Here is a 13,110-nt window from a genome sequence, read left to right as displayed (position 1 = left end):
ATTTCACCAGTTACCTTGAGGTGTGCCCATGTCAGGCATTATAGTACATTTCACCAGTTACCTTGAGCAGTGCCCATGTCATGTGTTATAGTACAGGTGTACATTTCACCAGTTACCTTGAAGTGTGCCCATGTCAGGCATTATAGTATATTTCACCAGTTACCTTGAGCAGTGCCTATGTCATGCATTATGTTACAGGTGTACATTTCAACAGTTACCTTGAGCAGTGTCCACATCAGGTGTTATAGTACAGGTGTACATTTCACCAGTTACCTTGAGCAGTGCCCATGTCATGTGTTATAGTACAGGTGTACATTTCACCAGTTACCTTGAGCAGTGTCCACATCAGGTGTTATAGTACAGGTGTACATTTCACCAGTTACCTTGAGCAGTGCCCATGTCATGTGTTATAGTACAGGTGTATATTTCACCAGTTACCTTGAGCAGTGCCCATGTCAGGTGTTATAGTACAGGTGTACATTTCACCAGTTACCTTGAGCAGTGTCCACATCAGGTGTTATAGCACAGGTGTACATTTCACCAGTTACCTTGAGCAGTGTCCACATCAGGTGTTATAGTACAGGTGTACATTTCACCAGTTACCTTGAGCAGTGCCCATGCCATGTGTTATAGTGCAGGTGTACATTTCACCAGTTACCTTGAGCAGTGCCCATGTCAGGTGTTATAGTACAGGTGTACATTTCACCAGTTACCTTGAGCAGTGTCCACATCAGGTGTTATAGTACATGTGTACATTTCACCAGTTACCTTGAGCAGTGCCCATGTCATGTGTTATAGTACAGGTGTACATTTTACCAGTTACCTTGAGGTGTGCCCATGTCAGGCATTATAGTATATTTCACCAGTTACCTTGAGCAGTGCCCATGTCATGCGTTATGTTACAGGTGTACATTTCACCAGTTACCTTGAGCAGTGTCCACATCAGGTGTTATAGTACAGGTCTACATTTCAACAGTTACCTTGAGCAGTGTCCACATCAGGTGGTATAGTACATGTGTACATTTCAACAGTTACCTTGAGCAGTGTCCACATCAGGTGTTATAGTACAGGTGTACATTTCACCAGTTACCTTGAGCAGTGCCCATGTCATGTGTTATAGTACAGGTGTACATTTCTCCAGTTACCTTGAGGTGTGCCCATGTCAGGCATTATAGTATATTTCACCAGTTACCTTGAGCAGTGCCCATGTCATGTGTTATAGTACATGTGTACATTTCACCAGTTACCTTAAGCAGTGTCCACATCAGGTGTTATAGTACAGGTGTACATTTCACCAGTTACCTTGAGCAGTGCCCATGTCATGTGTTATAGTACAGGTGTACATTTCACCAGTTACCTTGAGCAGTGCCCATGTCAGGTGTTATAGTACAGGTGTACATTTCACCAGTTACCTTGAGCAGTGTCCACATCAGGTGTTATAGTACAGGTGTACATTTCACCAGTTACCTTGAGGTGTGCCCATGTCAGGCATTATAGTACATTTCACCAGTTACCTTGGGCAGTGCCCATGTCATGTGTTATAGTACAGGTGTACATTTCACCAGTTACCTTGAGGTGTGCACATGTTAGGCATTATAGTATATTTCACCAGTTACCTTGAGCAGTGCCTATGTCATGCATTATGTTACAGGTGTACATTTCAACAGTTACCTTGAGCAGTGTCCACATCAGGTGTTATAGTACAGGTGTACATTTCACCAGTTATCTTGAGCAGTGCCCATGTCATGTGTTATAGTACAGGTGTACATTTCACCAGTTACCTTGAGCAGTGTCCACATCAGGTGTTATAGTACAGGTGTACATTTCACCAGTTTCCTTGAGCAGTGCCCATGTCATGTGTTATAGTACAGGTGTACATTTCACCAGTTACCTTGAGCAGTGCCCATGTCAGGTGTTATAGTACAGGTGTACATTTCACCAGTTACCTTGAGCAGTGTCCACATCAGGTGTTATAGTACAGGTGTACATTTCACCAGTTACCTTGAGCAGTGCCCATGTCATGTGTTATAGTACAGGTGTACATTTCACCAGTTACCTTGAGCAGTGTCCACATCAGGTGTTATAGTACAGGTGTACATTTCACCAGTTACCTTGAGCAGTGCCCATGTCATGTGTTATAGTACAGGTGTATATTTCACCAGTTACCTTGAGCAGTGCCCATGTCAGGTGTTATAGTACAGGTGTACATTTCACCAGTTACCTTGAGCAGTGTCCACATCAGGTGTTATAGCACAGGTGTACATTTCAGCAGTTACCTTGAGCAGTGTCCACATCAGGTGTTATAGTACAGGTGTACATTTCACCAGTTACCTTGAGCAGTGCCCATGCCATGTGTTATAGTGCAGGTGTACATTTCACCAGTTACCTTGAGCAGTGCCCATGTCAGGTGTTATAGTACAGGTGTACATTTCACCAGTTACCTTGAGCAGTGTCCACATCAGGTGTTATAGTACATGTGTACATTTCACCAGTTACCTTGAGCAGTGCCCATGTCATGTGTTATAGTACAGGTGTACATTTTACCAGTTACCTTGAGGTGTGCCCATGTCAGGCATTATAGTATATTTCACCAGTTACCTTGAGCAGTGCCCATGTCATGCGTTATGTTACAGGTGTACATTTCACCAGTTACCTTGAGCAGTGTCCACATCAGGTGTTATAGTACAGGTCTACATTTCAACAGTTACCTTGAGCAGTGTCCACATCAGGTGGTATAGTACATGTGTACATTTCAACAGTTACCTTGAGCAGTGTCCACATCAGGTGTTATAGTACAGGTGTACATTTCACCAGTTACCTTGAGCAGTGCCCATGTCATGTGTTATAGTACAGGTGTACATTTCTCCAGTTACCTTGAGGTGTGCCCATGTCAGGCATTATAGTATATTTCACCAGTTACCTTGAGCAGTGCCCATGTCATGTGTTATAGTACATGTGTACATTTCACCAGTTACCTTAAGCAGTGTCCACATCAGGTGTTATAGTACAGGTGTACATTTCACCAGTTACCTTGAGCAGTGCCCATGTCATGTGTTATAGTACAGGTGTACATTTCACCAGTTACCTTGAGCAGTGCCCATGTCAGGTGTTATAGTACAGGTGTACATTTCACCAGTTACCTTGAGCAGTGTCCACATCAGGTGTTATAGTACAGGTGTACATTTCACCAGTTACCTTGAGGTGTGCCCATGTCAGGCATTATAGTACATTTCACCAGTTACCTTGGGCAGTGCCCATGTCATGTGTTATAGTACAGGTGTACATTTCACCAGTTACCTTGAGGTGTGCACATGTTAGGCATTATAGTATATTTCACCAGTTACCTTGAGCAGTGCCTATGTCATGCATTATGTTACAGGTGTACATTTCAACAGTTACCTTGAGCAGTGTCCACATCAGGTGTTATAGTACAGGTGTACATTTCACCAGTTATCTTGAGCAGTGCCCATGTCATGTGTTATAGTACAGGTGTACATTTCACCAGTTACCTTGAGCAGTGTCCACATCAGGTGTTATAGTACAGGTGTACATTTCACCAGTTTCCTTGAGCAGTGCCCATGTCATGTGTTATAGTACAGGTGTACATTTCACCAGTTACCTTGAGCAGTGCCCATGTCAGGTGTTATAGTACAGGTGTACATTTCACCAGATACCTTGAGCAGTGTCCACATCAGGTGTTATAGTACAGGTGTACATTTCTCCAGTTACCTTGAGGTGTGCCCATGTCAGGCATTATAGTACATTTCACCAGTTACCTTGAGCAGTGCCCATGCCATGTGTTATAGTACAGGAGTACATTTCACCAGTTACCTTGAGGTGTGCCCATGTCAGGCATTATAGTATATTTCACCAGTTACCTTGAGCAGTGCCTATGTCATGCATTATGTTACAGGTGTACATTTCAACAGTTACCTTGAGCAGTGTCCACATCAGGTGTTATAGTACAGGTGTACATTTCACCAGTTACCTTGAGCAGTGTCCACATCAGGTGTTATAGTACAGGTCTACATTTCACCAGTTACCTTGAGCAGTGTCCACATCAGGTGTTATAGTACAGGTCTACATTTCACCAGTTATCTTGAGCAGTGTCCACATCAGGTGTTATAGTACATGTGTACATTTCACCAGTTACCTTGAGGTGTGCCCATGTCAGGCATTATTGGACATTTCACCAGTTACCTTGAGCAGTGCCCATGTCATGTGTTATAGTACAGGTGTACATTTCACCAGTTACCTTGAGCAGTGTCCACATCAGGTGTTATAGTACAGGTGTACATTTCACCAGTTACCTTGAGCAGTGCTAATGTCAGGTGTTATAGTACAGGTGTATATTCACCAGTTACCTTTAGCAGTGCCCATGTCAGGTGTTATAGTACAGGTGTACATTCACCAGTTACCTTGAGTTGTGCCCATGTCAGGCATTATAGTACAGGTGTATATTTCACCAGTTACCTTGAGCAGTGTCCACATCAGGTGTTATAGTACAGGTGTACATTTCACCAGTTACCTTTAGCAGTGCCCATATCAGGCATTATTGTACAGGTGTACATTTCACCAGTTACCTTGAGCAGTGCCCATGTCAGGCATTATAGTACAGGTGTACATTTCACCAGTTACCTTTAGCAGTGCCCATATCAGACATTATTGTACATTTCACCAGTTACCTTGAGCAGTGCTAATGTCAGGTGTTATAGTACAGGTGTACATTCACCAGTTACCTTGAGTTGTGCCCATGTCAGGCATTATAGTACACGTGTACATTTCACCAGTTACCTTTAGCAGTGCCCATATCAGGCATTATTGTACTGGTGTACATTTCGCCAGTTACCTTGAGCTGTGCCCATGTCAGGTGTTATAGTACAGGTGTACATTTCACCAGTTACCTTGAGCAGTGCCCATGTCAGGCATTATTGTACAGGTGTACATTTCACCAGTTACCTTGAGCTGTGCCCACATCAGGTGTTATAGTACAGTGTACATTTCACCAGTTACTTCAAACAGTGCCCATATCAGACATTATTGTACAGGTGTTCATTTCACCAGTTACCTTGAGCAGTGCCCATATCAGGCATTATTGTACAGGTGTATATTTCACCAGTTACCTTGAGCAGTGCCCATATCAGGCATTATTGTACAGGTGTATATTTCACCAGTTACCTTGAGCAGTGCCCATATCAGGCATTATTGTACAGGTGTATATTTCACCAGTTACCTTGAGCAGTGCGTTATAGTAAAGGTATATGTGTCAAAACTTATTATGTATAACTCGAAAATTATACATGCCAAAGTTTAGTAATTGTAACTACAAGAAATAAGGGCTTACAAAAGAGACAACACCAACAACAATAGAGAACAAACATTATCTCCCCTTAGACCATCCAATGATACGGGCAAAGCTGAAAAATCAGAATGCCTATTATCTATTTTTTATACTTTCAAGCTGAGCTAAGTTGATATGATAAGTATCTGATAGTGTCCAATTGTTGGTTTCATGTTTCCACTCAGAGATAGACATCTGGAAAGAATATTGTTACATTCTTCTATTACAACCCACTGTTTAGACCATGAGGTAATTTTCTTTAATATCTCTGAAAATATATGAGGCAGTCACACCAAAATTGAAATGCATTATGATTATACACTCATTGATAATATAGTTCAAGAAAGATCAGACAAGAGTTATCCTTGCCACCCGAAAGTGTTAACAATGAGAACAACGTTGATGGACTAAACAACCCCTAAACATTGCCACTTCATTATCATCATGAGTAAGGTAAAAAGGAAATTAATACTTAATTTACGGAAATGCAGGATACTAGCCCCACAGTCTCAGACTACTAATTAACCTATCAGTGTTCGTATAGCCCTCAAATCTTGTGGTAGTTTTTAGCCAATGGGTTTTCTCTGAAACACGATGTATGAGGGCGTACTTCAATTACGTCAGCTGTTAGACTTGTGTGTGTAACTTTGTTTATTGACATGTACCAGTGACCTGTGGATCTGGGCATCTCCCTATTAGACACTAATTTCTGAGAATATTGAAGGTAGAAAGACTGTCAAATCTATGTGTTTTGTTTACATCCATTTTGTAGGAGTTTGAGCTGGCTAACATGTGATTTACTGACCAGGATTTTATTTACATACATGTGGTTTCAACAAATTAAAACAATATTTTGATTTGGAGAAATTTACCCATACCCTAACATTGTTGTCTATTGAGATGTAATTAGTGGTATGAGTCCTACAAGACATCTTCCTCTCGTGAACATATCCTGGCTTTGTGCCAGACAATTGAATGACACAGGAAGAAGACACAGCAATAACGCTTATAGACTGAAATTATTTGTTGCAAAACTGGAATGCAAACTGACCAGCACATTACAATAGATTTTGTAGAAACCAGCCTATAGCTTACAAGGTACTAACCGTAAAAGTGGTAGAATAATAGAAATACATGACAACCACAACAACAGTGTTTACTGGGGGGAAGCAAAGGCAGTAGCTGGTACAGTTTTACCGTAAATAAAAAGGGCTCTTTACAATTTACAAGGAAAAAAAGAAGTTTTTACAGTTTACAGTGAAAATTGAATTTTGCAGTGAATTGTGTCATCTAGTCGTTTTACAGTTTCGAAAATGTAATTTCCCTGGACTATTCTTTACGATTTTTTTTTTATTTGGATGTAAATTCTTGTACGTACCGAGAAAAATTACACATTTTTACAGTGTACGAAAGGAGAGCTTCCAGGGTGCCCAATCATGCTGGCTACTTCTGACAAATCCCATTGGGCAAATTATTCCGGGTAGATAGAAGTCAGTGGCCCCGCAACCTGTATTTGTCTATTTAGACAAGATATGAATAATCAAATTAGTGGTAGTATCAACATAAACTGACCTATATAATTTGCTTTTGTTTAATTATTTAATTAACTGACTTTCTTTTCTTCAACACCCAAATATTAATAATTTATAAATTACATATTATCTGCTCCATTTTGAGAGATGGTCTATTAATAAACTGTTGACCCCCCCCCCTACCCCATGAGCGTCACTAGCGCCCTCTATAGTTGATGTTGTAACAGAGTTACTGCTCTACTCACATGTGCCTTTCAGAAATGATACCAACCTAATTTGTAACTTTGCATGGTTCAATTTAACACAAACAACAACTATTGTAATTTAGAGTAAAAATTTATTCAACTGCATAAAATTCATAAGATTTGCTGAACCGCCCAGTTTTAAAACTAAATACAAGTCAGGCAGATCACATGAGCTATAAAAACGGAATCAAAATAATTTTAACAATAATGAGATTACATAGCTTGATTGATATTAAATACATCAAGAAATTTAAATGACCTGGATGTGCACTCTATCAAGTGCCAATTTCTTGGATAACAGTTGAAATAGCAAAAAAAAAACTTTTAACTTTTACAGAAACTGTATATACATAATTATAAAATAAAAGCAGGCATTATTACTGCTTTGCTTGGTTTATCTCAGTAATAATTACTGATAACCTAAGGAGTCACATTATGTGTAATGACAGAAAAACTAGGGACACTGAAATGAACAGAAGTAAGACTCAAAAACATGTATTTGATACTGTTATTTTTCATAATTACACTAAATTGGAAGTTTAAGTCACAGGATAATATCACATAAATCAGGTCATTACAGAATGATAAAGACCTGGTCTTTGGGACATTATATAAGATATCAAACTCCAGTTTACTTAAGTCAATACCAAATTTTAGAAGGTGAATATAGAAAGATACTCAAGACTTGACCTTAGGCCAATATGAAGTCTAATACGGATACAAAGTGTTTTTTCCTATGTAAATGAGGTCATTAATAAAAATATTGACATGATTTTAATATTTTATGGTTTATAGCAGCAGCTTTAAGCATACCATAAAACATCACACATTACAAGACTTTTCTCTGATGAAACCCATTTTAAAAATTCAATTTGTCTCACATTATAAATGGTACACATCTGATTGGCTAAAAAAAAGTCACATGATATTCACAGAAAATATGATTGGGCAGCTTAGAAGGCATCATTGGCAGCATTTAATTGAATGCAGCAAAAAGATCAGTTTCATAATTAGCCAATGTCAAGTAAAAAGGAAAAACTTTTGAATACAAGTTCTTTTTCATAAAATATACCCCCCCCCCCCGGGAGAAATAGAATATTCCTCAGTATTCTTTACTGTATGCCAAAATGTAATGGTACAACATGTATAAGTTTTGTATTTTTCAATATATTTCAAGGTAGTTATATTTTATTAAACCTTCCCACAATGCACTATGTTTTTAGTACCAATTTGGTTACAGCAATTTTAATATGCATAATTAGAATTTTTTAGGACACAAAAAACATCCTAAATCAAATCATTCTGATTTTCTGCTGAACGGGACGGAACACAGGTAGCTGAGCAACAGAATGCATCATGGGAACCAGTATTGGACAGCTTGGTTAGCATGTACATACTTCCATTACAAGGCTTATTTTCAAAGTTGGTAAGTTTAAATGTCATAATGATGCAGGTATGGTGTACTGTGATAAGATCTTGTAAAAACTTATACGAAATATATTCTTATACTCTGAAATGTGTCATGAAGACAATGAAACAAGACAAATAAATAGAGATAAGTATATTTTCAAAATCTGCAAATTTTCTCCACTATTTCTGGAGTTGAAAATGTTCAATGGTTTATCGTATGTAGTAATATGATAAGGTGCATTGAACATTGAATTAACAAATGATCTGGGTAACAATCTTCGGGCATAGTAGATGATGCTCATTTGTTATTTCTGATCTTGAAGTGGCGCTGTTGTCATAACTACGCATGTGTATGTAATGCTCAATAAAATATTTACCTAATATCGATTAATTTTCAGAGAGCTAGCTTATACTAAAATGCATTTACAAGCAAACTAATAAATACACAATATTAAAAAAAATATTATTCATTGGAGTGATCAAGTTTTAATTTGATAGATACTGTAGAATAATTTATTTTCGCTTGAAATTAATTTTTGCTGAAGGAATGACTCAGTGAAAATAAAATCCAGCGAATATACCTTTTCCCTATATTTTATATTCAACTCGTCAAAAATCAGTGAAAATAAATTCCATACAAAACACCCAAAATGTCTTTTCAGCGAAAATTAATTCCAGCTAAAATAAAGTATTTTACAGTAATATACTGGGTACTAGTTATGACTATGATCATATATATATATGTCATATTGTGTTTACATGAAATGCATAGCGTACAACAGTGGAGGTGCAGACCAATGAAAATACAGAAGAACAATAATAGAACACATATATGCATAGTTCTGACGACCGTGTCCTTTCTCAAAGTAAAAAACATGGAAAGTATATGAAAGTACCGTTGAATACTCAAACAGTATTTTAATTTGTTACATGCAACTCATTTTTACTAATGACTATTGAGTTGTGTGAAAAAAATATTGAGGAACTGGATTTATAACTTTAGCATATAGAAATTGAAAGCGCAAATAAAAGCATCTACACTAGCCAAGCCTAACAAATATCCACGCGGTATTGGAAGAACTTGCTAAAAAAATTCTCTTGTATAAAACAATTTCATGATTCTTTGGGAGTATTAAATAACAGATACTCCTCAATAATTAAATACTCATAAAAACAAAAAAACTTCAAACAATAATTTTTTATGTTATTATTTTGGTATATCAATTGAACAATGGGAATACTTGGTGGCTACAAACTCCACAATAGATATATATATTTACAATGAACAGCCTGACCTTAAACTGACCCCTATTTGCATAAATACTTAAGGTCAAAGGTCAACACACTATTAAAAATAATAATAAAAACATCACAGATACAAAATATGTTGTATTCTAAGCAGATTTAAGATTGACATAGCAAGCATTTTCAAGTAAGAAAATAATATGTCCTTGACTATGCAAACCTTACTCCCAAGATAATATATATTGTTTATATATTTTTAAAAAAAAGAAGACATAACAAACAAATAAAAAAAAACAGAAGCTTGGAGTACCAGTCAATATAAGACAAAACCACTCCATGTACTAAAGATGAACTCACTGCTTATCCTCTATAGTGTAGTAAGTACATTGTCTTTTTTGTTTATTTCCTCTCAGCTGCTTTCTGGTTGGCATGGCAACAGAGACGGGGGTTATTGCAAGAGTAAAATATGTTCAAATCTCATAGCTGCACAAAATATTGTTCATTTTCTTTTCACAGAAATCCGGTTTCTGTCGCGTCAGTGATCTTGCTTTGCATACGTAGATACAAAATAAGAATGGATATCAAATCCAAACATACCCCCATAATATCATTCAGTTTTTCTTGTAAAAAAAAGACCAAAATTATATAAAAACTTTACTGAATTACGTAAGTATACAATATTTTTCACACACATACTTCATAAGAATAAATAGTTTTTTTTTTCATATAGCCTACGACTTTTTCACATTTTTTATATTAAATGTAGCACTTTCTATGATTTAAAAAACCCTGTTCTTAAAAAAACAACTGTTTTGCATCTTTTTTGTAAATTTTCTCCAAATAATTTAAAGCACTTTCTTAATATTTCACTTTCTTCATTATTTAATTTAAAACATTATTGACAACATTTTTTGTTCCTAGTTCCTCATGACGCCAATATGCCCACCATTTTGTTTCTCTACCATCGTAACATGTCACCATGGTGATCTAATGGTGCTACCAGCATGGACCTGCGCTGTGCTGCTGAGGCGACTGGTCAAGAATGGAGGAGGTATTGCCAAGAAATGGTTTTCTGTGATTTTTATTGAGATCTACAGTAAAAAAAATAAATTGAAATGATTAGTCAAGAAAACAAGATACAGATTAGGAAAATAAGTATATCAAGTGTTGAATATTCCCAGTAGTCATTGCAACAAAATGTCAACAGATTACACAAATCTGTATGTGTTGCTCAATAAATCCCCCTCACGGTATTATTTACAAAAAGTTAGGGAGTACATGTCAGGTCAGCTAATGTAATTCCTCATATTCACTCATTAAGACCCTCTAGGTTACTGCTAATGAATAGTGTACTATGTCATTTTTGAAATGTCTACAAATTTCTGTTTGAGAATACATATCGCATATTATTTGAAAAACGATGATATATTAATGGTAACATTCTCACAGTGAAATCTGAAGGATCTACATCGTGAACAATGGTAGACACTGGACTGCAGGTCACAGCCTTATAAAAATGATTCACTAATTTGCTTAAATCTACCATAACATTTGCATGTCACATGATTACCTGAAATAGCCAATAGCATTTTCCTCCTTGCACCAAATGTTGTAATACCCAACTCTTTCAAGTCAATATCAGTTAATGTTAGGAAGGTTTGCAGATCAATCTAAAAAGAAACATGAAAAAAAAAAACATTTGAATATTATAGATTACAAGTTACTGCAACACCTGTTATAAAACCGCAATTAATTTTTTTTATGCATTTTCATGGACTGAACACTGCTATTTGGGATCCATCATATTAAATTTGTAAATCCTGTCTATGGTGGACTATATGCCATCAACATTGTGATATCATTTTTGCACGCATGTGTCTGAAACACTATATAGCTCATAATCTTCTGTGACACTGCCGAAGCAGTGGATCACTTTATTTCACCATTCTGTAGGCAAGTCTACAATACTTTCACTATGTTCCTGAAACATTTTTGCCATTAAGGTAGAAGCCCGGTTATATTTTTGTTTGGTGAATGGCAGTTTTTTTTTTTTTTTTTTTGATCAGTATCAGAATAACCGTTGGTGAAAGTATTACACCATATGTTAAATTGTTGGAGGATGATAAGGTAAAAAAACTATAAATTATAACTGATGGTGTATTTTATGTTATCCTGAATTAATTCAAAAATCTTGGGGAAAAATCTGTTTTGTTTAAACATTGCGTTCTTTGGAACTGTTCTAAAAATAGCATTTATAAATAATAGTCGAATGTATCATGTTACTATGAAAGTATATTCCATGATAGTACATAATATAGCAAGAGCATTGTTATGTGATTTATGACCAACCTTTTCAAAAATTATGAGTAGGCTTTAATTTTAAGGTGATCCTGGCTTTTGTAATATTACTGTAAAAGTAGTTGGACATACCTCTTGTTGCTGGAAAACATCTGTGTACTTTCCTAACCCAAGTTTACTGAATAAATCTGGCAAGTCAGGCTTAGAAGTAGTATTTGCTGCCATAGACCATAGTCCCTTTGTTGGCGATGGCAGTGAAGTACCATCCATGTAATTACTTGAACTTAAACTGTACTCCGCTAAAAAGTTAAAAAAATAAAGAAAATTGTTAAAATTAAAAAATAGTAAATGTTTTTCATCGAATTGTGATTTATTTAGCAAATGTCAAGATTAAAGTGTTGTTGTTGTGCTGCGCTGTGTTATATTTTCAGGGGCAGACATCCGGGTACTTTAAAAACAAAGAAAAAGATTTGTTATGTTCTGCATTATTGTCTACAAATCCCCAAGCCTTGGCCATTTTGAATTTATAATAAAGTCATTAGCGACATCTTGAATTAGTGAATCAGTTCTCTTGCTAAATTCGCTAAAAAGACATGCTCGTAAAGAAGACATGTTTTACAGTATTCTCACCAACTGGTGACAACAAAAGCCAAAAACTCCCAAGAAACAGTATTTTGGGATAGTTGTTGAGACTGCTGAACATTGTAATAAGACTACCCCATGTATGTGCAACATACTATGAACTACTTTATTTAAGCTGGAATTAATTTTCGCTGAAAAGGCTTTTTGTGTGTTTTGTATGGAATTTGTTTTCACTGATTTTTGATGAGTTGAATGTGAAATATAGGGACAAAAAATGTATTCGCTGGATTTTATGTTCACTGAAGCATCCCTTCAGCGAAAGAAATTCCAAGCAGAAATAAAGTATTCTACAGTATATAAATTTGGATGCTGAGGGTTGTATCTCAAAATTGAGTTTGTACTGTTTTTTTTTTTACTTTAGCTGTTTTCATACATTGCACAGTGGTGTGCGTATAAG

General features: G+C 36.5%; 1 protein-coding gene across 2 annotated transcripts in view; it reads right to left on the bottom strand.

Moving 5' to 3' along the window:
* Positions 1 to 7,190: 7,190 nt before the first annotated feature.
* LOC100378192 (protein bicaudal C homolog 1-like) overlaps positions 7,191 to 13,110 on the bottom strand; it is a 94,592-nt gene continuing 88,672 nt past the window's right edge. For both annotated transcript variants that reach the window (XM_085493945.1, XM_006824851.3), the window contains 3 exons: positions 12,204 to 12,370; positions 11,344 to 11,443; positions 7,191 to 10,864 (listed from right to left, as the gene is read on the bottom strand). In XM_085493945.1, the coding sequence (XP_085350071.1) occupies positions 10,770 to 10,864; positions 11,344 to 11,443; positions 12,204 to 12,370 (362 nt within the window). In that variant the 3' untranslated portion in view covers positions 7,191 to 10,769. The remainder of the gene's footprint in view (positions 10,865 to 11,343; positions 11,444 to 12,203; positions 12,371 to 13,110) is intronic.

Source organism: Saccoglossus kowalevskii, chromosome 19 (assembly GCF_978046115.1).
Source record: "Saccoglossus kowalevskii chromosome 19, keSacKowa6.1, whole genome shotgun sequence".
In the NCBI taxonomy this organism is placed as follows: domain Eukaryota; kingdom Metazoa; phylum Hemichordata; class Enteropneusta; family Harrimaniidae; genus Saccoglossus; species Saccoglossus kowalevskii.
The sequence above is the reverse complement of the archived record's forward strand: the minus strand, read 5'-3'. Positions and strand labels throughout refer to the sequence as shown.